General features: G+C 33.3%; 1 protein-coding gene across 1 annotated transcript; it reads right to left on the reverse strand.

The window, feature by feature from the left end:
* Positions 1 to 6,182: 6,182 nt before the first annotated feature.
* On the reverse strand, positions 6,183 to 25,313 carry LOC116345676 (long-chain fatty acid transport protein 4-like). The gene is made up of 9 exons (XM_031775257.1): positions 24,869 to 25,313; positions 22,563 to 22,706; positions 14,120 to 14,862; positions 8,552 to 8,940; positions 8,043 to 8,482; positions 7,583 to 7,775; positions 7,386 to 7,516; positions 6,764 to 7,313; positions 6,183 to 6,665 (listed from the first exon to the last, which is right to left on the reverse strand). Exons 2-9 carry the CDS (start codon positions 22,578 to 22,580, stop codon positions 6,601 to 6,603), a joined length of 2,529 nt encoding a protein of 842 aa, XP_031631117.1. The 5' UTR covers positions 22,581 to 22,706; positions 24,869 to 25,313; the 3' UTR covers positions 6,183 to 6,600.
* Between the last annotated feature and the right edge of the window lie 2,227 nt (positions 25,314 to 27,540).

The raw sequence follows: 27,540 nt of genomic DNA on the forward strand, positions 1-27,540 counted from the left end.
ATAAATAAATATATATTTATGTATAGACAAGGCAAGGGATAGAGAGCATGAACAGTGAGCGAGCGCAAGAGAGAATGCCAGATAGCGAGAATTGTCGAATGAATTTGTTGGAAATGTTAAGTTTAGAAAAAAAAAATAACATATGTGATGGAAATTGTTTGAATGTTTTGCGTATGTGAGTATGTGTGATGCAAATAATAAAAGAAAAGAAAGGGCAGAAAAGTCAATGAAAGAGTGTACTGTTGTTACAGCAAACAAACAAAAAATAACCCTTCCCTTCCTTACTCCACCTTCAACCAAAAAAAAAAACAGTTCTATAATTAAAGCCATACCAAGATCGCTTTTTTCTGTATCTCCTCTGTAAGCATACATCAATACCAATTAAAAAAAGGGTACCAGCTACCTTTACCAATTAAACAAGAAAATTTAAGAAAAAAAGCATCTAATAACCCATCAAATGCCCTCATACCCACAAATAATAAAATAGAGAGAAATGTTTGCTTTATAATTTTTGATTGAAATTTAAAATATATTATATGATACTATATAGATATATGAAGAAAAATATATTGACAAAAGAGATGTGTTTGAAACTATAGCTTGAACAAAACAAAAAAACTCCTCAGAAAAACCCAAATACAAAAAAAAATGTTTAACGAAAATCTAAAACTCACACACACACAACAACAACAACAAATTTAACAACGTAAATCTTTAAGAGTAGAAAAAGCTTCTTGCAAAGAGGATAAAAAACATTTAAAAAAAATCTTTCAACACCAAAAAAAAAACTTGTGAAGAAAGTTAACTTAAAAAAATAGTGCCAGATCCGATTAGATATTTTCATGCAAACCAACTTACAATTTTCAATAATTGAGAGAGAGTAAAAAATTCGTTTGATTTAAATCAAGAAACATACAAAAATGCATTAATTAAATAAAACATGTTGTTGACATTTAGATGGTAAAACTGCAATGATCGTTCTAACATAGTAAACTATTTACCGAATATATTCCAACTAAGTGAAAAAAAGTAACAAATACACAAACACACACTCTATCGAAATTATACACCTCAAACAAAATGCTCGCGATCGAACATGTAACATTGATAGCGGTAAAAGCATGATTGTGAGCTGCACTAATCCAAATTATTATTATTATTATTTTCGTTTTCAAAACGTTCCGAATGCCGGCCACAATTGTTGCCGTCATCATCGCTCATAACAATCCCGTGCGTGTTATCCAAACTGCTCCACCCGACAACACCCGATGTGTTTGTGGCGCGGCATATTGAAGAGAGAATAACAACTCGTGCACACATGTTTTCAATAAAAAAAACGAGAGATGCAAATTCATCCACACACATACACAAACACACTACGCAAACGTGAACATCAAATAAAAATTAAATAAATAATAATAAAAACAAACATCAGCCCTGAAAACATAGTTCAGGTTTCGAGAAATAATAAAATTGAAAAAAGTATAATTTAAAAAAAATGAAAGAAAAAATTATTGAAAATATAAGAAAAAAAAACTGAAAAAAATTAAGAATTACATAAAAAAAACAAACCTAGAGAGTTCTGTGGTTACTTTTAGATCTTATGTGTTTTCATTTTTGTGATAACTGTTTTTGCTTTATGCTGGTCTTTTTGTTTAATTAATTATATTTTTAGAAGAGAAAAAAAAAATAAAGAAATGAAAGTGGAAAAAAGAAGAAAGAAAGATAAAAATAATAAATAAATATGTAATACAATATAAACTCACATTGACAACATACCCATATAAATCATTTGCGGAGTAATTTGGACGATGGCGGGACTGTGCGGAGTTTGGCGGAGATGACATACAAACTCTGTGTGTGCGAGGGTAACAGCACTTCTATGTGATTTTCGTTTGGACAAAATAAATCTATGAATAGCAAAGAATGCTGTTGCACTCGTATACACAGCATTTGCATACTATCTCCGCCGAACTCCGCACAGTCCCGCCATCGACAAAATTACTCCGCAAATGAGTTATACGGGTACAGAGAGAGACACACATACACACTAAGTGACAACAATATTGTGAATATAGGTATTGATGATTTGAATGAAATAATAATACAAAACAAAAAAATCAACGTAAACACACAAGAAGAAAATGAAATAATTACATGTAATTACAATGATTCCAATTATTTTTTTTGCCACCGTTAATGGAATGGCTACTTTTAAAGAAAACAACAACAACAACAAAACTACACATTAATGAATTTATTTGAATAAAAATCACAATGAAGAAGCATTCATAAGAAATGAACCTTTTTTTCTTTCGTTCGTACGTAACATTTTTTTAAATTATAATTTTTTTTCTTCGTTTTTTTTTAAATTATTGTACTTCTTTTTTTTCGCAGTGATATGAATTTCCTAAAAAGAAACAAACATCAGATTTTTAATTTTTTTTCCTTTGGATTTTTTTTTTTTGCTTTGTCTCATTAATTCTTTTTTTATGGTTAAATAAGCGTAAATAGGAGAAAAAAATAATTCAAAATATGTAAACGATATGTAATGACGTATCGATAAAATAACAAAACAAAAAATTCGACAAAAAAAATCGATCTATATATTCATTCGATTTAAACAACAACAACAAAAAAAAAGGTTTTAAATAAAGAATTCGTTTTTCTATTAATTCAATTCAATGTAAATCTCATCTTATTGATTCAAAATTTAAATTAAGAACTCAACTCAATGAAAACAACAATAACAACAACAACCAATAACAAAATCAAACTACGAACAAATTTAAATTGAAAACAAAAACAAAATACATAATAAAGCTAATCAGCTAATTAAGCGAGTCTCTGCGATTTTCTTAGCCTCGATGACTAATGCAACACACATTAAGGAAATGCGTGAGATTTTCTTTCTTCTTCGACAAATTAAGCTACCCAAAAAAAACAACAACAACCTAAAAGAAATGCCCAATGTTTTTTGACTCACACCTCACGTAAATCACAATCACTTACACCAGACAATTGTCTCGTTTCTCGAATCAGCCACTGCTGCTGTTATGAATTCTCTACAATTCTTTTATTCATAACCGAAATAGAAAACCAAAATTCTAAACTCACACTGGAAATGACGAATTAAAATTAAATGTATAAAATTGATGTGATTTTCACGGATGAATTCTCTATTTATAGAAAAAAAATCCAATAGATGATTTTCTTTTTTTTTTGTTAAAAAACGATACTTACTCTCACTTTCGTAAGGCGAACTATAAATTTATTGATACACAAAAAAGGTATGTGTTTTTTTTTTCTTAATTTTATGATTTTATTTCTGGTCAATGGTGGATCCATTTTCGATAAATTAAGTTCTCTGTTAAATCGAAAGCGTCTTCTTGACAACCCAAAAAAATCGAGTGCAAATACGATCGGTTAAGATATACTCTCTTATTCATTCGTAAAAATGTTATATTTCAATGGCTCCGACCATTATTTTTTTAATTTTCTTTCAAAATGTGATACTTTTTTGCACATTCATCATATATACAAAACCATTTCGATTCCAACATATTCGCAAATCGCATTGGACGCATTCAGTCATTTCGGTTCGATTATTTTTCGGTTTCATTTTTTTTTTTGTTCATATTGACAAAACAAAAGTATATATAAATATCGTTTCAACGTAATTCGAGAATAAAATTCGAGTCGGTTTTTATTAAGCCCATTTCTTCGATCCTGTTAATGAAATATTGCTCTTAACGAGATAATATTTCTAAACCGAAAATACTAATTTAAAGTGAAAGAAATTTAAGAAAAAAAATCGGCAAAACTAATCATTTAATATTATATATATTTAAAGGAGCAAAAAAAATTACGAAAAAATCGCATCGTATTCATTTAAACAAAATTAAATGAAATGAAATTGACAAAATGAATTAAATAAAAAAAAAAATGAGATTTAAAATGTCTTATTTAACAAACATGGTTAAACATGGTTGAATCTTTTAAAAAATTTGAAGAAAATGCGTCAATTTAATTTTCCGTACTTTGCCAGTGCAAACGGGGCACACAGACAGACACACATTGTGTAAAAAAAAACAACTAATATTAATTATTATTGTAAATGTAAAACTCATAATATTAGTAATTTCGAAAAAAAAATGTTATATTTAATTTATGCGCTGATAACAACTACAACAACAAAACCGAAGAAAAAACTATTCAAGAAGTGTGAACAAAATGAGATGCCGGAAAATGGCGATGAAGAGACAGAAAGAGAGAGAATGAAAGAGTGTGTTTATTAAATGAAAGTGAGACCAGCCAGAGCAGAGCATAAACTTAAAGCAAATCCAATCGATTGATTGAAATTGCGGCACACTTTGTTTGACTACTTTTTTTATTTCACGCGATGACATAAATTGTTTATCTCTGTTGCTGTTCAAATAAGTATATTTTTTCCTTTTTAAAAATTGTCTCTTGTTGTGTAGTAGTGTTTCTGCGTTTGTTTTCAATATGACAAAATGTGAAAATATATTTAAAACTAAAAATTAAATAAATAAATAAATAAAAAAACAAGAATTAAAGAGATCATTTTACGTGCGCATTCACGTCCAAAAACCTTAAGAAGCAAAATAAAAAGAGTTAAATATATATTTAAAAAAAAATGAAAGAAAAATCTTCAAAAGCAGAGAAGAAGAATAAGATATAAGAGCAAAGTGCGACTCATTCTTTCGTTCACTCTGTTGCGTTCTTTTATCAATTTTTTTTGTTAATTTTTCCACTTGTTTGGTAGCGAAGACGACAGAGTTTCACAATGGATTGCAAAAAGATTTTTGCCAAAAGATGCCTTGCTTGACATTGTTTACAACGGAAATTGACAAATGCCGATCGCAAATCGATTCAATGGATTCCATTGTATACATTTAAATTGAATACAATGCAACAAAATTACATTTCCATATCATTTGTACAATTGACACCGATGAATTATTGTGCTCTAAATGTAATAGACATATTAATTGATTTGGTTAATTTGTACATATTCATCGATTTCGAGGTGATACCCAATCAGCGAATCAAATTTCCATTGCAAATGGCAAGCACTTTTTGAGGCGACAAACAGCACTCATTTGAAAACTCGTCACACATTTACTGAGAAACAACAACAAAAACATACACACACTCACTCACAAATGAACAAAAATGGGCAAATATATTTATGAGGCAAGACAATTTAAGTATTAAATAGAATGTTGAATGAATTACAAACACAAAAAATAATGAAGAATGGAAGAAGTGAGGAGAAATGGATGTGAAATTTACTCATTACTTACTTTCAGAATGAGGAATCAAAATTATTTGCAGCAGAAGTAGAAGAAGTTGAAGAAAAACAAATTACAAAAAAAAAAAAAAACAAACACGAAATGTTCTATTTTTCAATAAATACATTTTCCTGGTCATCACAAAAAATCAACCGCTCATTTATTTCGCATATTTTTTTAACATTCCCAAAGGTTTGACGTAGTTTTTGTTGCCAAATTCATCATCGTGAATTGAACAAATTCACAGAGATTCAAAAGAAATTGAAAATTGACAGAAGAGATTTTAAATTCGTTTAAAATATAGAATTTGTTAAAATTGAAATCGATTTGAATCGTTGTGTCTATAAATCGATAGGGATGCATTCCTTGGGGCCTTGAGCAGAGAAAGAAATTTGGCTACTGGACTTTTTCTATAGAGAATACATATTTATGGGACATTCAAATTTTCACAGTCGATCTTATTAGCAAAATATCGAAACATTAGCAATCAGATATGTGCCTGATGCTTCACAATATATCATGATTCAAAGTAAGTACTTACTTAATCATACGTATGATTTCAGGTAGAAATTGAGAAGTAAAAAAGGTAATTCGAAATTTTGGATAACATTTTAACACCAAAAAATCGTCAGATTCTCACCTTGGATTTCAAAATATTTGAAAGTTTTACTATATTTTCACCTTGCTTAAGTAATCACAAAAATTAGAACTCAACGAAATTTTTTTTTTTTTTCAAAATTATCCAAATCAAGATTGAGCTGTTCGTTGGACACTTTTGATGCTGAACAAAAGTAAAGAAATTAAACGCGACTTATTTGTTTGTAGTTAAAAAAGCTTGTTTTTATTCTGTACAAAAGAAGAAAAAACAATTAAAACAAAATTTCAACACAGTTCCGTACAATATATAATAATAATAAATCTAAATTTAGCCAACTAGCATTCAATATCATTTCAATTGTGAAATGTAATGTATTTTAAACTTTTAGTTTTCGTTGATTATGTGTATTTCAATTAGCTAATATATTGCTTGGATTTTCATTGTTTAAATTTTTCTATGAAAAAAAAATCATCTTAAAATCCTGTTGAACTCTCTAACCAACGTTTGCTGTAGCTTTGAAACGGTTAAAATAGTAAATTAAATGTACTATCTAGTTCGATGCCGATCTCGTATCAGATCGAATGCAACAATGTCTGTGCGTGTGTGTGTGTGTTTTTTTGTTTCGTTTTTCTCTTTTATTTTGTTTTCGCTTGTAATCATATAATAATAATTGTCAGTGTTTAATATCTAAAATCTCACATTGCCATTTAAAATTTGTTCATAAACAGCCTTATCCAATTTACTATATTTACCTGGGGGGGGGAGAATAAGAAAAGAACGAATAATAAAAAAAATAATTAGTGAATAATCGAAAAAGAAATCAATAAAAATGTGACTAAACTATATTTACCATTAGCCAAAAAATAAAGACTATCACCAATTTTGCTTGGATCGTATCCTTCTTTTTGTAAATCTATTTTTTTCAATTTGAATGTGCCGGTCATATCGACTTTGCTAAGCAAACGAATGAATTGTGGTCGTGCGTATGCAGGCAAAACCGATTTAAGACCATTGCCCAATGCATCCAAATCGATGGTTTGATCGACATCAAGAATGGCTGCCATACCAGCACGACCTTCGGTATTCGGAATTTCAACGCCATAAACAACGGTGTCACGATATCCAGCCACATTGCTAACTTGCGCTTCAACTTCACTGGTCGATACATTTTCACCTTTCCATCGGAATGTGTCACCCGTACGATCTTTGAAGTACAAATTACCATATTCATCCGATACGAGTAAATCGCCCGATAAAAAGGCCGAATCGCCTTTTTTGAATACGTCTTTGACAATCTTTTTCGATGACGCAGCCTTATCAACATATCCTAAGAAGGCACGCGATGGATTTCCAGGCATTATTTTTCCAACAAACACACCCGGCTCATTCGGTTTACACAACTATATTTTGAATAAAAAAAAGATTAAACAAACATTCGACATTCGACAACAAATAAATTTATCATTATTTACCTGACATAGGCCATTGCTATCACGAATTGGATCACCGGTGTCAGGGTCAGCTTTAATCACCGAAATCGGATACACAGATGGTAAAATTCTCGATACAAATCCAATAGCGCCAACCACATTGTTTATATTCACTGTGAAAAGATATTGAATGATTTTTATTGTGATGATTGACGGAAAAAACGAGGCGCCATGCTTACCAATATTGGCATTTCCTTCGGTTGCTCCATAGAATTCAGCGACGTTTGGAATTTTGAATCGATTTATGAATTGTGGCCAAATTTGTGGTCGAAGTCCATTACCAAAAATAATTCGTAAATTATGGTTACTGTCAGCTGCATTCGATGGTGTAGCCAAAATGTAGCGGCACATTTCACCAATGTATTGTGCGACCTAATTAAACATAGAAAACAATTTTAGTTGTTTTATTGACAATTGACACGCGTTTCGAGAAAAAAAAATCGAAGGAACGATGCGGACGACCCATTAACAGTTATTAAAAATTAATGTAATAAATGTATAACTTCAGTAGAAAATGTTAATGTTGTTTTTCGCAGCCGAAAGCGCCGTTCTTTGTTGTTGTTTTTATATTATTTTAACACATTTTTTTTCGGTTAACGTTTTTTGAAAAATAAATGATCTGATCGTGACAACACTTACAGTGCATTTGTACTTTTGACAATCGGGGAAATAACCGGATGCCGAGAATTTCTTGCGAATGACAACCGTCGAACCGAATAGCAATGCTTGTCCAACGCTCATCACACCGCCGGCAGTATGATACAATGGTAGTGGTGTGTAAAAGATATCGTCCGGTTTGAAATTGGCCATATAATGAATGCCAGCGGCAATGAAAATGTATCGGGAATGTGTGATAACGGCAGCTTTCGGTAGGCCAGTTGTGCCCGATGTGTAAATGTACAACAATTGATTATGATGTGTGTCGGCCGATGAATTTGAAACCACATCAGTTTTCGATGATTTTTCCAATAAACTATTCAAATTTTTGATCGATTTATCGCTAACATCGTGATCATCGTCATTATATTGATACCAGGTAAATGTTGTCTTATTGAAATGATCGGCAACTTCAGCAATGGCTAAGAAGAATAAATTTCATTAATGAAACGGTTTGATTTTGTTGAGGCCAAAATATAAGTACAACAAACCTGATGCAAGTGATTCGCCATAGATGAGCGCTTGACATTTTGCAATTTCGATGCTGTGAATTAATGATGCATGCCGTTGATTTGTGTTGATCAAAGGAACAATGACGCCAATTTTCGATAATCCAAGCCATGTGGCCACAAATTCCGGTCGATTTTCCATAAACAAACCAACGACATCACCTTTTTTGTAACCATGTTGCTGGAATAGATTGGCAATACGATTTGAAAATTCGTTCATATCACGGAATGTCCATTCTTGGCCGTCATAGATGATGCATGGTTTTTGTGGATGTTTGGCCACATAATGATGGAATAAATCCCAAATGGCGACATTTTTTCGTTGACATCGTCGTACCAACGACAATAATTTTACGTATCGATAAAGTGCACTGTAACCATTAAAAGAAATATAATAATATTAATAAGCAAAGAATCGTTGGATCTAGGTGAACGAATGAATAATGTATTATATTAAACAACAAAAAAAAATGGGTGATCGTGTGATCGAATCAATTAAAGTCGCAATAAATGCACATATATAGTACACATTTTGATGGCATAATTTCGATGGTAATTAATAACAGAGTATCGAATTAAACTGTTTTTACTTCGGTATAGCACAATTTCATTTCCATTCACTTTGTTCCATATTTTAATGAGGTTTAAGCTCTCTGTACCTTTCGCCCTCTTTTCCACAATTGTTCGTGGTATTACCTCTTCTCTCGAATTTCGTTGCGAACCACGAAAAACCGGTAAATGTGTGTCAACTATTTTTTTATTGTTGTTGTATTCTTCTATTTTCATGGATATGCACAAATCAACCATGGAAAAAGTTGTATATTCATAAAAATTTTGATGTGAACGACGATAATGTCGACCTTGTCAGTCACAAAACGCGAAACAAATCATTTTCATGACCAATCCAATTTTATGGATGTTCATACACACGCCTAATCATCTCTTTTCAATGGTGTGATTTTGTTCTTGTTGCTGATTAAGCTACACACATATACGCGCGCGCTCTTACATTCGCCTATGTAATGAATATGGCCTCGACCAAAGTTGAAAAGATTTGAATGCTACCGCTAATTTATCAATCGCAATTTGACACAAAGCCACACATTTACCGTAATCATAACCCGCGCAAGCGTTTGCAACGCAAATTAGAAAGAAGCAGAATAAAACTGCATAGCCGAATGTGTACATGTTTAATTTCAAAGCAGTGAACGACTAAGCAATTAATTTCAATCGAACAACGAGCAATAACCGATTGCTGACGTATTTCGATACAAAGCAACATACATACGAGCAAAAAAAAAATGAAAGAAGGAATTAAAGTGAAACAAATGCATATACAATCGATTCTAATGAAAATGTGCATATAAATGAGTTTTATTCTGTGTTGGTGCCGCAATTGCGGTGTGATGCATGCGACAACATTTCTTCAGGCAATTGCCGCATATTTTATCAATTGTTTTCACGGGTTCTTTTCTTATTTGCCTCTCTATCGTGTGCATTCACATATTCTCATTCACTCTACCATTCATTTGTCGTTTGCTTGACGCAACCACAACTTGTCATTTTGTCAATCGCTCATTTACATTTTGCTTCGTTTGAATTTTACATAATTTTCATTGCATTTCGAAACATATTAGAGTATTTCATATTCTACGAAGATAAAGCTAAAAATAAACGGTATTGCATATTTTAATCGAAAACAAAAATAAAATGGCGAGAAGAGCGCAAATTGATGAGAGTGGAAACGAAATGAAGAGATATTCCAAAATTAGAGATGGAAGACAACATGTTTTTTATTAAATTATGACGTCTTTGAATATGTTTATGTCTGAAGTGATCGAACCTTGAACGATTCCGATGAATGAATAAAATATGATTTGATAACATTGAATGATACCAAAGTTGAATTTGAAGAGAAAAAAACATGTGTTTTTTTTTCAAATGAAAACACCAAACTTAATCCCACCTTTGTACGAACTCATGCCGCGTTGACATTCATCTTAAACGCGAACGTTAAAGTTTATCAAAGTTTTTATAGTTTTCTGTGTTTTTTCTTTCGCTTGGCGGAAAAGAAGTTGATTTCATTGATTTTGATCAACCATTCATGTCTTGTCTCGTTTCTTTTCACACTTTTTTTTTCACTTTTCATTTCAGTGGTCCTCATTCTGATGAAACGTACGACACCAAGTTTATGGGGGACACACTTCGAGCAATTTGAAATGATTTCTACGTTGAACTTTGCAATATCGTCAGTCACTCATTGTGCGCACTTTACGGACTCACGATTCTACCATTAGCCGTCATTAAAATTGGAATCTTGGTGTAATGGGAACCACCTCAATACAATTTCATATATGTTTACATATGTATGACTTTTTTGACGATCATCGTAGTTCACTTGGAACCGGTTGGACCTAATGAATTTTCGAGAAACTTTTTCTGTTGGACCACCTTAACGGAGCGGCAAACATTGTGTGAGTGCATGCATAGACAGGCAAATTGCCGAATTGTACATTCACCATAATATTTAAAAAAAAACTATACATGACATCGTGCGGAGTTTGTTGTCATCTTTGCATTGTTTTGTAAATTTTGTAATTTAAAGCGCCACGCTGTAGAATTTCAACAACTAGATACTGTCGAATTGAGCGCCTCAATTAAAGAGGTTTTTTGTCCAATCTCCCCCCCATCTCTTTCTTAAAATTGCAATGCAAAATCAAACAATTGCAGGCTCAATTGAACTTTGCACCGCTATAATTAATAAAACATTTTCATATGATACTTTCAAAGTACAAAAAAACACACGAAAGAAATACAGAAACAAAAATCAAGCGTTTTGTCCATGACTGAATGAGTTGGCACTTTTATTTGTGTTTTTTTTTTCATACTCTTCAATTTTTTCAAATGAATCGACGCTATTTTTATGCCGATTGTGTTTACGATTCAAATAGCAAACATTACCAGTAATTATATCTTGTTTGTAGAGTTTGGCGACATAGTTTTGTTTGCATAAACGTGTACAATCGCAACCATGCGTGCGTGTAGATGTGTTTGTTTTGATCTGTCTATCTAGAACGTACTCAACTGAAAACAAACTTTTTGCAAGAGATCGCATGTGCATTTTTTTCGATATTGTCAGATAAGTAGTAATTTATTACTCGTAAAGGACAAGAAACACTCTGATTAACACAGCGTAAAGGACGTTATTCGTTTGAAGAAAATAAAGAATGAACAAATGTGGAATTTTTTTTATTTTCGAATGAAAAGGGTGTGGAAATGAACAAAGATAAAAAAGCATCAAAGAAAAGTGTGAAGAAATAACAAAGAAAGCATCAATGTGAAAAACAAAAAATAGAAGAATTGCATTGTTACATTCGGGAACATTGTGGACATTAACAGAAAAACCAAAAAAAAGAAGATAAATATCGATATATATGGTGATGGGGTAATTCCCAGTATATTTATAGTCATGGAAAGAACAAAACCACAACAATACGCACGATACGATAATAGAGTCGTACACTTAGCTGTGAAATGCAATCGCACGCGGTTTGGAATATTTTTCTTCACCACACATCGTATGTACACGCATATAAAATCATGGCCACCGTAAATGGGCATTGTGTTGGGTGCAAAAAAGTGCATATTCATATTCGGTCATTGCAAATGAATACATTGCCTCGGCCAATTTACTTGTCATGAATATATGTCGAAATAAAAGAAGTACACACACACACACACACACACAAAATATATATTGACAGATGCAATTTATATTCAAGCGTTGGTAGCTACTAAAATAGAAAGTGAGTTTTTGGATTTTTAGAAATGAAAACCGACAAACAACAGAAGCCAATTGAAGTTTAGACAGGCTGAAACATCAAATAAATGCGCAATTTACTCTCTTCATATACTCAATAAAAGCGAAATAGAGAGTTTTAAACAGCCAACATGAAAACGCAATGTGAAGAAAAGAGAGACAAAAAACAAACCGTCTGCTTGGTTAAAAAATCGAAAGAAGTCGCTAAATAGTAGTGTAAGCAAAGAGTATGTGTGTGTGTGTTTTTTTTTTTTTTTTTGGTCGTAGGTGCCCCGGAAAAAGACAAAAAATTGACATCGAAAGATCACATAACCGAAATAAAAGAAGAAGTAAAGGTAAATATGCAGAAAAATAAAAAAAACACGTTAGACGCGTTTTATGATCGCTTCAGTTTGTTGTTGTTTTTTTATCAGCATATTTATTATTATTGTTATCTTTGTCGTCAACAGGCTTTAAAATAAACCTTTTCTATTCAAACAACAACAGCACACAGCAATAATAATAATAATCAATGAACGTTGAATACATTTCGTTCTGAATTTACATATATGGCATTAATTCCGATTACGAAATCACAACACGACCGATGGATTGTGTGCGCGATTATGCTTTGGAGAGGGGCGGGGGTCTTTAATAGATATAATTCAGAATATTGACATTTCCGTAATTTCATCACTTTTACACTGAATTGAATTTTTGTTTTGCTTTTCTGTATCGGTCGACAGAAGGAAAACCATTCAAGATCACAAACACACATTCACAGACACAATGATGCCCCCCTTTTTTTCCTAATTTGTAATTTGCGATTGAACTTGTTGACCGTTTATAAATTTGTATTGGACTTTAATTCCCTTTGCTGATGATTGCAAAATAAAATACACACAAAATAAAGGTGAACAAATGTTGCCACGCTTTTTTTTTTGTTGTTGTTCGTGTAGTTGCTGCGGTTGTGTGTATCACCACTTAAGACGTAAAAAAAAAATTTTGATGGAAAAACCAACGGTAAATATTACACACATTCAACAGGTTAAAGATGACCTGATTGCAATTTTGGAATTTGGTTGGAATGCTGAAACATACATTCGCATTTAACACATACACACATACGCGCGCGCTCGCGCTCTCTCTCACTCACGACGCACTCATTCGTAACTAGTTCGAGTCTCTTTTTTTTTTCAACATTCGTTGTAATTTTATCGTTTCTGATTGTCGTGTTCTCTGGCCTTTCTCTCTCTTTTTGACTCTCATGCGCGCATAACATAAATGTTCTGACCACGCACAAAATTTTCTTCATTCAAAGAGTTAAAATAACAACGATTCTTTTTAACATCATCATCATTTAAAATTCATGTTGCAATTGGGTATCCGCATTTCCATCGTGGTATTTCACGGCGCGCACTCTCTTTCTTATTTCTTTCACTTTGATTATCTTGTTGGGCCGTCGCGAATGATCACAAATTGTCGTGGTTTTGAAAATGACTTGCAGTAAAAAAAAAAACAGAATAATTTACTATAGAGACCGGTTCACACACTCAAAATATAGACGTCAGTCGTTCTTAGTTTTTATTTTATTCTTCTTTTCGTTTTAACCGAAATGAAACACCACTAGATCGAACACATTATACACACAACTGAATTTTCGTATTTGAATTTTCAAACCAACATTTTGAAATCGTTTTTTTTTGTTTTTCAAGTTGAAATTTTTTTTCCAGTGTTTGGTTTATACATACCGAATATCTCTTGGAGCTGTAATAGCAGCAATATAGAGCCAATACCAAAAACCAGAACTGGCTACAATTGCAATCAAACCGACAACAATAGCCGGAACGGTATAATCCATGCCCATGCTAATGCACAACGATGTTACAATTAAAACGGCTAACACACTATTGATCACGACAAATGCGATCGGTTTCGATCGACGTAGCAGCACGACTATTTTATTCGATAGTTTTTGTTGCTTTCGATTCGTTTCTTCTGGGCTATAGCCGCCGCCACTTGTGCTCACCACGTCCACCACATCATCGTTGTTCGTATTTTCCGTATGTTTATTATGTGGTATGGCATTCGTTGCTGTTGTGGTGCTATTATACGGCAGCTGTTCCGTTGCGGGCAACGTTGATTTTATTATTACTTTTGTATTGTGATCGTTGGTTGTGTGTGTTGTGCTTACAACGTCAATAATCGCATGACCATTGTTGTATGGGTTTTGTGTGTTGCGACTGCCGTTGATCGTATTATTATTGCAAATTGATTCGTTTGTATAGTTGATATTACAGTTGTACGCTTGTGAATCTTCGTTTGAAATTGGTATCGTACTATGTGTTGGGCTCAATGCATTGTTTTCACTTGATTGACGATGATTTTGCACCGATGCAATTGAAATCTCATTTGAATTTGACCGTTTCACATCTCGTTCACCATTTTCAATAGTCTGGAGACTTTTTATCACACCAGAATCGACGAAATCACTCTGAAAATAAAGACAAACATGGAGGTGTTAAACTATTCTGCGATAAACCGTATTTAGTTGTATTAAGAGCTAAAGCTACTACGAAAGAAGTCCGAAACGAACCGACCGATAACGGTCATAATTTCTAAAATCGAATTTTCAGACCTCTTTTAACCAATTAATTTTAAGTAATTAGAACATTTAACCAATAAAAAAAATGGTAGTGATGAAAAAACCACGGAGAAAAGAAATTGTTCAACAAGTTGAAATACGCTGAACATCAACCGATTTCGGAATGTGATGTTGAGCGAATGTCTATTGCAATTGAGTGAGAATCCAAGTGTTGAATAAAAAAGTAAGAAGTTTCCTCTTTATTTTGATTATGTTAACAGCAATCATTTTTATCACATGATTCTCTCTCATACACCCGTCCAGCATCTGAATCAATCACACCGTCCGATTCGTTCTAATTTAATTTGGGCGCGCAACAAATTAGACATATTATACTAAAATGTGAAAACGTAATGCGATAAAAATAGCATTTGTGTCCAAAAACGCACACAAATGAGACATGGATCAAACGATGCACTTAAAATCAAGTGGATTGCATAACGCTATTTTGTGCAATACAGGAAACGAAAGATGTGCTTGTGTGTAATATGGTGCAACAAAACGACGGATACTCTTTTTTATATTAAGACGAACATTAACGTTGATTACAGCGGAGTTTTGAATGGAATCGCAATTTCATAGCAATCACACGTACTCAGACATGAGAATACATTTACGTTTTTGGTGCGATGCATTTCATGCGCGCATATCAACACAATGCTAGAGAAACATTTCAATTATTCAATAAAAACAACTGAATTTACATTGGTTCAGCAGTAAGTATTGCCTCATCGTTTTGGATGTAATATTTTCGTCAAAGTTCCAATTGGATCAGTTGGAGTCTTCTTTTTCATTCATCAATATGCTATTTATTATTATTTTTTTCTCAAATTTATTCGTTTTTAGTTGGTGCTTTTGCTTTCTTTTATTTAACGATCGGTTGCTTTTTGTCATTCGATAGTTACGGTGCCGTTTTCGAGTATTCGTTTGTTTATACATTTTTTCCCTGTGTTTTTATTGATTATTTTGTTTTGTTGCTCAAAAATTGATCAATGCTATTCGAACTATCCGCAGTGAACGATGGACTTTTAACCTCGTTCGCGGTTCACGATACAAAATAACATCATGAATGAAGCGAAACGTACACACGTCTCGCGTAAATCGTCTCATACACCCAAAAAAACACACTCACACTGGCTAATAAGAATGGGTGATCATGGGAGATAGAAATATGAGCACAACTGTTGTGTACAATTGTACATATGTGCATGGAATACATCATACGCACGGTTCATAAAAAGAGAAGAAAAAAAGTCAACGGTTATATGTACATGAATTCAATACGATGATGAGGTTATGTATGTGCGTTGACAACATTCCATGTAACAACAAAAATAACTGACTGTAAAAATGACATACACACAAAAATGCAGTCGATTTCTATCGGTTTCTACACTCGCGCCAATTCAATGCATAAAATAATACGTACACGAGAAATGAGGAAAACGTACAAAAAACCGAAACGGTGGACAAATCAAAACTGCATTACACCAAAGACACACTCAATTGAGCAAACACACAAATTGTATTCCAAAAACTTACATACTTTAAATGTTTTCGTTTCTATCACCGAAGTGTCTTTTCTTTTCTTTCACTGAGGCTTACTTCAAAACTTTCACGAAGCGGTTCGTTTTTTTTTTTGTTATACAGTTTTTGGCCGGAGACAAAATCGGCGCCACAATTTAGAAGAAGCATAAACAATTCAGCGTCGACCAGTGCATGGTATGCATGACAACTATCTATACTAACAATTTATACACAACAATGTGCGCCACTTATTGTTTTTTTTTATGTTTATTTCGTTGTCAAATTCGGTGAAACACCATCTGATTCAACGACAACAACAACAATCAATGCAACATTGACAGTTCATGTTGTCCGCGTGCTTGCCACTTTCTTCGCGTAACTATTACCATCTGTCACATTCTGATCAGTTGAACCGAAAAAGCAACCGTTTCCGCATTTTCTTTGAACAGTTCAAATTTTTCAATTTAAAAAAACACCGATTTTTATGTATTAAACCGCTTTTTGCTATGATAAAGCAGACGAATTTAAACGAATACTTATTTTGAAGTTGTTTTTTTATTTGTATTGGTGGTGACATCTAGCGGTACATAGACGAAATGTGGGCTTTTGTGAAACTATTTAGCTTTTTTCATTCAGTCGATAAATAGAGTTTTTAAGAAAAAAACACGAACATTTGAAATGAATATATTGCTCAAGCGTTTCTTTAACTCCATGAACATTTGTAACATCATTTTGAAGTCATTAAATGAAATTCTTTAAGCGAAAAACCATGCAATAATTCATTTAGGAGATTATTGTCATAAAAACGAACATTTAATGAGCATAACACAAATCAATGTCGATTTTTCGATCCGGACTTTGTGCTCAAAATTTTAAGAGTAGAAAATGTCGAGGCTATGTGATTGAAGTGTGATAATGTACGAAACCTTTGTTAACTCTATCAATAATATTTTTTTTGAATAGAGTAATTATCATGCTGTGAATTAAGTTTGACTGATTAATGCTTTAATTCGACTGATGAACGCCTTAGTTCGAATAGATGAATCTGATCCGTGTGCGAATTTAAAATTAAAACAATGCACAAACAATATTTTATAGTGACGTAATAAAGCAAGCTATAAATCTTCTCGATAAATTATGATTATTTCGTGATGAGTTTAAATCTCAATCAAACGCACGTACAGACTTTGTAGCACAGAGGCTGCCGATATGGAAGAGACGGCATTTGAAAATTGGGTACATCGACGAAAGGGGTCAAAAACATAGTTCAGTCGGTTGAAACGAAAAAAAAAGTTTGAAGAAAAAGCAAAAGAGAAGGCGAGGGGAGGAGTAGAGAAGAGAAGGAGGGAGAGATGGTGAGGGATGATTGAAATAAAGAAAGAGGATAGATGGTACTCAACAGTACCCATCAATATGCGAAAGGGGTTTGCAAAAAGGTGCATGCGAAAAAGAGATAAAAACTAGGAAAAAACGAAAAAGTAGAAAATTAAGAAAAAAAAAAAAATTACAAAAAGAAACAGCACGAGGAAAAAATAATGTCGAAACGAGCGAAAAAAAGCCGTACTGAAAATAGACTGAGAAATAGCGAATTAAAAATTACTACTGTAGGCGAATTGTGAAAGAGACTAAGAATTATAAAATCCGACGCGCATGAAATGTACTCGCTCATTAAAGTAGCGATATTATAATTAAAGCATCGCATAAACAAATGCCATGTTTTTTTTCTCTCTTCTTTTCGTTCATGAATATATTATATGGGTGCTAAGTATATATGTTCGTTCATTGTGAATTGGTGAACAATTTGTTGTTGTTGCGAGCGTTGGTTTCGTATTGTTGCCTATTTCAGATGCCTTGATACCGTAAGCATGAACTAAATGGTATGGCTAAGTTTCGAATATTTCAAGGTGGCATGCGTTTTTGTTTTCTTTCTCTTCGTTTTTTTTTTTACATCTTGGAATAGTTAAGTTGTATGATGTATACCCAACATTTCGAATTTTATTGCAAATTTGATAATAAAAAAATATGTTTCGCAATCAAGATGACACTGACACTCACTCAGAATCGCTAATCGATCGAATATCAAATGGATTTATGATCGGACCACACCAAAAACAATCTCTCTCGCTCTCTCTCTCTCTCAATGTTTGAGAGAAGAAAAAAAGATTCGTGCAAAAGTCAGCGAAGATAGGAATATAGAGAATGAAAAAAAACTAACACACATTCAATGCCAATTTTCGATTTATTTTGCATTATAGTGTTTTTGTTTTGCCAAATAATTAGCATGTGCAGCCAAGAGTCGATAATCATAACAGCCAACAAAAAGCGACCATAAAACATTTCATTGTTTGTACATTCGCATTCCATACTTCCATCTTATTTTTCAGCGGCGATTTGATCAATTCTCATACAGAGAGAAGCGGAGAAGATTGGGAGATGGAGAAAACCAAGTGTTACTGGGTGATAATGTGCACGAATTGTTCATTATTAAGGACGGTTAGAGAGGAAAAAGTTTAAATAGCAGAACAATTTGATGCGAAGGTGCGAAAAATCATAAAATTGACAAAAGCGCTTGCCTATGCGTGAATGACATTTTAAGTGTTCAATATTCAATAAAATGGTGATCTCGACATTCATTTCTATCTGCATTGAACGCCACATGTTCATCAACTACTGAATCAAGTGGTAAAGTTTTTTTATTCGCTACGGGAGGCTATTGATCTGATAAAATATTTATTTGACGACAGTACAAAGCAGCAACGATAACAACAAACATTGACAAACAACTATTTCGAAACAAAAAATCAGTAAACATCATTTCTGCGATCAAACCTGATCGTTGGTGAATTGTTTTTCAATTATATTTTGTTGAGCCGCTTTGATCTCATCACCAAAATTAAAATACCAATACCAGATTTTTCAGTACCCATTGAAAAAAAATAACATCGTCACGGTTCAAACTACAATATTTCCTGTATTTCTTACTCATTTGATTGAGCCTAGTAATATTTGCTTATGCTTTACCACGAGACGAATTAATTCGTTTGGATTGACAACACTTTCACTTTCAATGGCATTTGGATTTTTATCATTATTACTGATATTAAACAATATTTAATGGTATTTCTAAGACATTTCGTCTATTGAAGCATGTTCATGCCAAATACACCATTTTTCCATTGATGTCTCTTTCTTTAATCATTGACAACAGTGTTCTCTTTCTTTTACTGCATTAATTTGCTGCTGTATTTTCTCGAAAAAACTGACTTTCCATCATAAAACGTTCATTTTACCATTCTGATGACAAGACGACTTTTTTGTTATCAACTTGGATCTGCATGCTGTCAAATTAAATTCTATTTTCTCATGTCTTAATTCCTCATTCACGCCTCGGCATTGATTGCATTACTTTGGGTTTGGTCTGAATTTTGTTAGAAAACATTCAAACAGCTTTCGTTTGACTTCCAATTTATTTCCCAAAGATTACTATTCCGAAAAATGTGAATTTCTTCAGATTTCATATCTTTTGCATTTCTGAAAGGTATATTATCTTGGTATTGACTAAAAAAAAATCACAACATTCTTTTTTGTCATTTTTAGGTATAAATACCCAGTAGACATTGTTTCAATTTTTATATTCTTTAATTCTCTGATTGTAATTTCAAAGACCGTATGATAATAACTCAAGACTCTTCAATGCATTTACGTATTATCATTTCTTTGAACTGTTTGGGAATTTCCGCTTAATTCTTGGGCGTTCTCCTGTACCTGACATAAACCACAGTGCGGCTTACGATTATTTTTACTTTATCCAAATTCGATTGGAACTGTGAATGGGAATTTTATTCGATTGAAAATTTCGTTGGTTTCATTTATTCTTGTCTAACCAGTTGTACTTTGAAAACGACATCAGATGTTGTGGAATTTTCTAATCCAATTTCCACTCAATTAAACATTAATACGTCATGTGTGACGTTGTTGATGTTTATGTTATTTTTTTTTCTCGAAACTAATTAGTGTTTTTCGGAAAACATTCTAGCTATTGACGCGTCTAATACTCCAGAGTAAAAAATGTTATGATCGCAAAAAAAAAATTGTTCACAGAAGACGTAAAGAGCTAGAAAGAGTTAATGTGTCTTAATATTGGAGCAAGTAAATTTCATGCGGTCAAAGTACGCGTGAGGTGAATAAAGATTTTAGGTAGGATTTAAGGAAAAAATGTCAATTCATTAAATCATTGAGCGCATGTGCTTCTTTTTAATCTCCGTTAATCGTTGAAATGTTTTAATTGTGGCCTACTCCTCTGATTCCCGTTTGTTTTTATAGTCGGCTGACGAAAATTCGAGAATCAACTGTTGTTTTTTAATGGATTTAATGAGCTCGTGATGTGATTTGCGTCAATGAATGAGTCTACGGAATTTGTGCAAATATACCAACTAAACCAGATTTGAAACCATTTATGTAATGATAGGCTTGATTTGAGCATTGTTCTCTCTAAAAAAAATCGTTCCAAAAAACCTGTGTGTATTTGAGAGTGTGGGTGCGTCTTTCAGAGTTGATTTTGTGAAATCATTGTTGAAAATATATTGCGACATACAAGCGCATCGAACAATTTTTTTTCTGTTTAAGAACAAAACAATTGCAATGTCTCACTTTTTGCTTTAATAATTGCAAATTGCAACAAAAAAAAATCGTTAAAAATGCCTACACGCATCGATGCGTAAATCAAATCGTTAAGTATTGATGCAATCTAAAAATGCAACCATCCATTACATCACAGCGATTTGTTCAAAACGGAAATTAACGTTGGCCAATGAAATTTCAATCAATTCGGCCAAGTTTAATGAAAACGCACTTTTGATTGTTGATTTAATCAACATTTTATTATAAAAACCGGAATTTTTTGTCCATTGCACGTAAAATGCATTTGGCCGTTTCACTTCTTCTACTTCTAAGTGATTACTTGTATGTCCTTTATCTATGCATACTTTAAAGTGCGTGTATCAACTAGTTTTTGAATGGCACGAGAATTTAGACGGAAACCAGTTTAAACAAAGGCTCGTCTGCCCATGAAACAAGTTCATCACATTTTTTTACATACCATCCACATTTGTTATAGACGTAAATTAAATGCGCAAACGATGTTGGCCAAGTTCAAGATGTGATCAAAATACCAAGAAACAAGAACATTTTAGATCCATTTAAGAAAAGAGACAACGTAACAAACATGACAGAATTGTTCAGAAATCTTGAAATGATAGACTTGAAATCAGAACATTCATGATGAGAAATAAGCTTGTTTATGATGCATTGTAAATTTCCATAGTTTGTGCGGTCAATATGGAGTTTTTTCAATTTTCCAGATTGGAATTGTTTGGAAATTGAACAAAACATGAAATAGAAGAGAAATACGGAAAAGACAGTGAAATTTGGACAAATCCAACTTTTCAAACTCCCATTAAAATTAATTCAGTGCGAATTGGTGTACAAAAAACGACGCAAACAAGTCAACTATCATGAACTGACTTAGTGACGACAAAAACAGCTTCTAGAAATTGCTTCTTGGTGGTGTACACACTTTGCAGGCGATCACGTTGTTCGAAAAATAGAGAATAAAAAAATGATTTATGCGAAGTTTTACACGGAAATTCTTCTCATTCACCTCGAAACGTCAAATAAATCCCCCCAAATTTTTCTTCAACACTTTTTTCTCTTTGATGTTTGAACATTGTCAAAAATGGTCAACAAAAATGATTTCGACTCGAAAAGTTCGAGTTTGTGTGATATTTGGATCTTTCGTACTTTTCTCTCTTCCTTAAAAATCGAAAAAAAAGAATATTTTTTCAATCGATTTTTGATTTCGTCGAATTCTTCATCAGAAAAATGTAAATGTTGGCAAGAATGGTGTGTTGAATCATCTGTTGATTAAGTGTTATGCATTGCAACGAGATGCAAATGAATGAATTGTGACACCACACTCATCAGTGTCCATTACATGTTAATAAGAGTATTTCGAATGAACTTACCTGTCGTTTGTTATCCATGATGAATGTTTGCTTGAAAATATTGTCAACTTCAATCGATCATATGTTTTTATTCGTTGTTTTCCAATGGTTCAATGTTGAGTAAAATAACATCAATAAATAACAGTTAGCTATTTTGTTGATTGGCTGCAGCAGAGATGAAAAAGAAACAATGTTTAAATCGAATGAATATTTAAATGCAATTCGGTGTTTTATTGCATTTGGCCAGTTGTTTATATGAAATGGAGAAAAAGTAACTGGCGAAAAGACGATGATATTTCAATGAATTGTTGGATGTTACGTGACAAATCGATAGTTGCATTAACGGAGGGGAACAACCTCTCGCAAGTCTCGCGGTGAGATATTAAAACTTATCCATACCACATGGACATGCTGTTAAAAACGGCATCGTTGGAATATAATAATCATGTTATCGCCGTCATAGATAGTATTAGAGAAAATACTGCAACACCTTATGCCAGCATACAGAGCGCGACAGAGCAAGTGAATGAGTAGAAGAGACAAAATAATATAGAAAAAGTCTCACTTGCATGCAGATTGCATACACATGACGCACAATGTAATAATGCTCCAATTATAATCATAATTATACAGCATGCGGTGAATGAACGAACATAAAATGTGACTGCATAATCTAACGGCAGTTCTCTCTCTCTCTCTCTCTCTCTTCAAGCTAAAGCGCTTTTTTTCCTCGTTATCTCTTGCTCTTTCTTTTCCATTCTTACTCACTCTCTCTTTCTCCCTCTCTCTTCAATATATTTCGCTTTGGTGCATAAAATTGAAAAATTGTCAAACGAGAGTACCGAACGAAATGGCATGTATCTACAATTTTGGTTTGGTTCAATTATTTTCTTGTTTGATTACGTATTGTGGTTAAAATGATTTGAAAAGCGTATCAAATGGGTACGCGCATAAAGAGAGACTGTTCACCATGTTGTATATCGTACGATTTTCATCTTTGTTTGAAACACGTACATTAACCGACCACGTTTTCTAAATGATTACATTCATTCCATTGAACGGCCTTTCATCTTGCACATTGAGCGGCCTTCTTGTTCATTCGACTGCCTTTCTTCACACTCGGAGCGAGCGTGCAACTGTGAAAGAGCTCTTGGCCAACTACACAGAGTGAAATCGACAACAGTTTGATAAATCGTTATCAACCGCACTATTAATGTGGAAAAGTGACGGTTTTTCTCGTTTCGATTGAATTTCATGACACGCTATGTGGTATATCACTGCGAGAGAGAAATTATGCAAAGTTAGAGTCGTGATTTGAACTTTATACATTATTGCATACGCACCGATAACCAAAAAAAATACCGTTAAACGTGCGGTTATCTATGAATTTCAATTCATGTATTCATTGGTCGAGATTAATTTGGTTGGCGACTGCGGCACAAATGCCTTTTCAGATGAAAATCACCAAAGAGCAAAGAAATAACACGATTTAGTGTCTGAGGTCAATCCAAGTAAAAAGACTCGATTTGAGACAACAAACGCCAGTTTGTACTTCACCACCACCAGTCGAAAATAATAGACGAAAAAGAGAAAGATCTCATTGCGAACAGAGAAAACACTGTGTGTGTATTCACAATCGCTTCATTCACTTAAAGTTATTATCATTTGTGTGTATGCGCGCGCGACAGTTGCAGCAGTTTATGATATTGTTCACATTATAAATGTTTGTGGTTAATTTATGTGGCCACATTATGATTTTCGACCATTCATGCGAGAGTTACTTTAACAGTTAATTTTCGGTGTTTCATTCGCAACAAACTGCAAGATAACATTCTAGTACGGGGCTTGTCTCTCTGTGAGTGTGGCTGAAATTTTTCCATTTCTTTTTGTTCTCTCCATTTCACTAAGAAAGTAGAAAGTTTTTCCCACTCACAATGATTGAAAACAAAAAGACAAAGCAACACCGAGTAATTATAACACAACTAGAAAAGATCGCTGATCTATATGAGATTGGGGGAATTGCGCCGTTTTTTTTCGCTTTTTCCATTTAATCACTGATTTTACAGCACATTCTCTAAATGGTTTCGAAGGAACTCGAAAATTACAGCAACATTTCAAATTTGACGAAAAACAAATCGGTTAAAAATGTGAATTTAATAATAAGACATCCACTTGATCAATTCATTGCTTAAGTTCGAATCAATTCTCTTGTCACTTTGTAGTTGATTGAGCAAAAAAAAAGCAACATCGTTTCAATTTATCTCCATTTCATAAACATCGGTTCAACTGCACTATAAAAATTGAATTTCACATAATATAGAACTCACTCATTTCTTGCATAAATCACTATTCTCTCTCTCTCTCCCTCTTTCCCAAATAGTTTGATGTTGAATAAACAAATATCGCGAAAAAAAGAAGCAATGAACTAATCGTTTGAAATGCTTGAATGAACAGCGGAAAAGTCAATCACTGTCTTAATATTAATTTGTATAATTTCGTTCTTGGCTCGCTTTTTCTCTCGTTATTCTCTCAATGCACCGATGACAAGTGGACATCACTTTCAAATGATTTTTATTATTTTGTGCACATGATACGACACTCTTCCGTGAATAAAAAAAAACAATTCCGTTTATTTAATATCGCTAAGTTTTCGTGACAATAAAGAAAATTCAGCTTTAATCAAAAATCAATTGCGATTGGAGTTTGTAGCAAAAGTACGACGAAAAAAATACGCAACATGCACGGACTGTGAGGCAAAGCGCGTGCGAATAGTTTTAGTATTTTAAACATACTACCGTCGTGTGGCCAGAATTGTTATTTGTTTTACCTGTTGATTTGTTGTGCGCTCGTTTGCGAGCCCAACGTTTTCTGCTATTCCGTTGATCGTTTGACTTCTTCTTCTTCTCTCTTTCTCCATCTATCTTTCGCACCGGCTAATCGGTCGCTCACTCGCTCATTCGCTCTCTGTTTATACATGGCGTGTATTTTGCATTTACGTTTGTTACCTGTGTGCTCGATGTGAACGAGAGACGATTGAACTGAGCGACGACGACGACGACGTTGATGATGATGATTGTCCTCTGTTCCACTGCTTGAACACAATAATCATTGCAAATTATTGCAGTGAAATTCAACACTTATGTTCTATGCAAGTATTCGCCATTTCGTGCTTGCACAAGATAACAGTAAAACGAACAATTTAAAAAAGGTGTTTAATCGAGGACACAACCAACTCTAAATCAGCAGTTTAATCAAAAACCAAACAACAAATTCTACCGGGGTGACATAATGTTGTTGTTTTTTTATAAGTGCATCCGGCGACGTCAATATTTTTTTTAATAAAATGGACCGCTATTTTTTTAGAGATTTTGGCGATGATTTAAAAGCGTATTTACTTTGAAAATTCAAACTACTGGACATTACGAGTTCAGCCAACACAGCAATTTCAGTCGAGAAACCACATTTTATGTCGAAATATTCAATTTTATATATCGAGAGCATGATAATATCAAATAAAACCATACATAATAGGCATTCGGTCAAAATACACACTTTCGTGAGACGATACGGCAGTAAAATTCGGTCAGAATCAAAAGCAACAACATACACGCTATAGATAACATACTATTACATTTTTATTCATTAAACTGGTTTCAAAGCCCTACGGAACCATAGTTCAAACAAAAAATAGGTCGTGAATGCTACTATTGTAGATCCAGTGGAAGCGATCGATTATGATCTGTCTTCTCATTTAATTTTGAATTTTAAATTTGAACATTTTTGATGGAAGAACAACGATGACAAGCACACACAAACAAAATATCGCAGCGACAAGTGCAAGTCGAGACTCTCTTGGGTCAAAAATCAACTTTAAACACTTGGCAAAATTGCCAATCATTCTTTATTGTGTTTGGATGGTTTCTTTAATCTTCCGAAAAGTGATATTGGCAGAAAAGTGACCTTAAGTACAAGAAAAAGTCATAGAAACCCGTTTGACACGGGAAACATTTTTCTAGAAAAAATCGTATGAAAAACAAAATCGAGTCGAGGTATCAAGAATAAAATAAATTTTAAAACTGAACAGAAACCGATTTTCTCGCTTCGTTGAAGTGCTCTTTCTATTCGACACGACTGTTTATACAAAATAGTTGAATAATGAGTGTGTTTACACTCAAAGGGGTAACAATGCGAAAAATCCCAACCAAATCACACAAATTATTGGCGATTATCGCGATTCGATCGGAGTATACGAACCATTGAATCATACAAATGTAGCCGTTCGTTATTTTACCCCCCAAACGTCCGACGAGTGACATCTAAATATTTACGCATATATCAGCTATAGATTCCGCGAATTAAATTCAATCGTCGAACATAAATACAATAATTATTTATCGGTGCATACACATGCGACATAGTGCACGTCGCTGTGATTTTCGAATCGTTTGTCTTCTCACAATATGAAATAATTGTGGTCATTATTAAGGCGATTAATTGGTTCAGCAGCAAATTGCACACTATAAATTATTTCACTGACTCAGTTCAGTTACTCGATCGTATCCGTATTGATAGACTGTTTACCTATGTGACGAATGACATGTATCACAAACGCAAATTTAAATCCCGTTGATCGATATAGCTATCTATTTTAAATATTTTCAAATCATTTCTATAGAACGCATTTTACATGTTTATCCGCGATGATCATGTATGACCGTTCGCCGTTGTAAATCTCGTTGTGGAAGAAAAAAGGTGACGAAACATCTTCGTATCCATTACATATGACTTTTTATTTTTGTGTATGTAACACGTTTCCAAGGTTGTTAAGGATTTGAAAGTGATTGCCTCTGAAATCCCTTAAAGGTTCTGACCAAAAAGTCATACGGCGAACACACATTTAATAAAGCCTACAATCGACAATCATAATGGCCATTGTCGTTGCACATTATTACTATTACGATGTTGTAGAACAAGATTGGTTAACAAAAGTAGATGCCGC

The sequence above is a fragment of the Contarinia nasturtii genome, unplaced genomic scaffold, assembly GCF_009176525.2.
Source record: "Contarinia nasturtii isolate CC-2019 unplaced genomic scaffold, AAFC_CNas_1.1 Cnas_scaffold_1371, whole genome shotgun sequence".
Classification (NCBI taxonomy): Eukaryota; Metazoa; Arthropoda; class Insecta; order Diptera; family Cecidomyiidae; genus Contarinia; species Contarinia nasturtii.

Coding starts and splice junctions, on each gene's coding strand:
- LOC116345676 (XM_031775257.1), bottom strand. Junction 8,483..8,551: donor TGGCGAATCACTTGCATCAG/GTTTGTTGTACT, acceptor TATTCTTCTTAG/CCATTGCTGAAGTTGCCGAT. Junction 7,517..7,582: donor CGAAGGAAATGCCAATATTG/GTAAGCATGGCG, acceptor ATCTTTTCACAG/TGAATATAAACAATGTGGTT.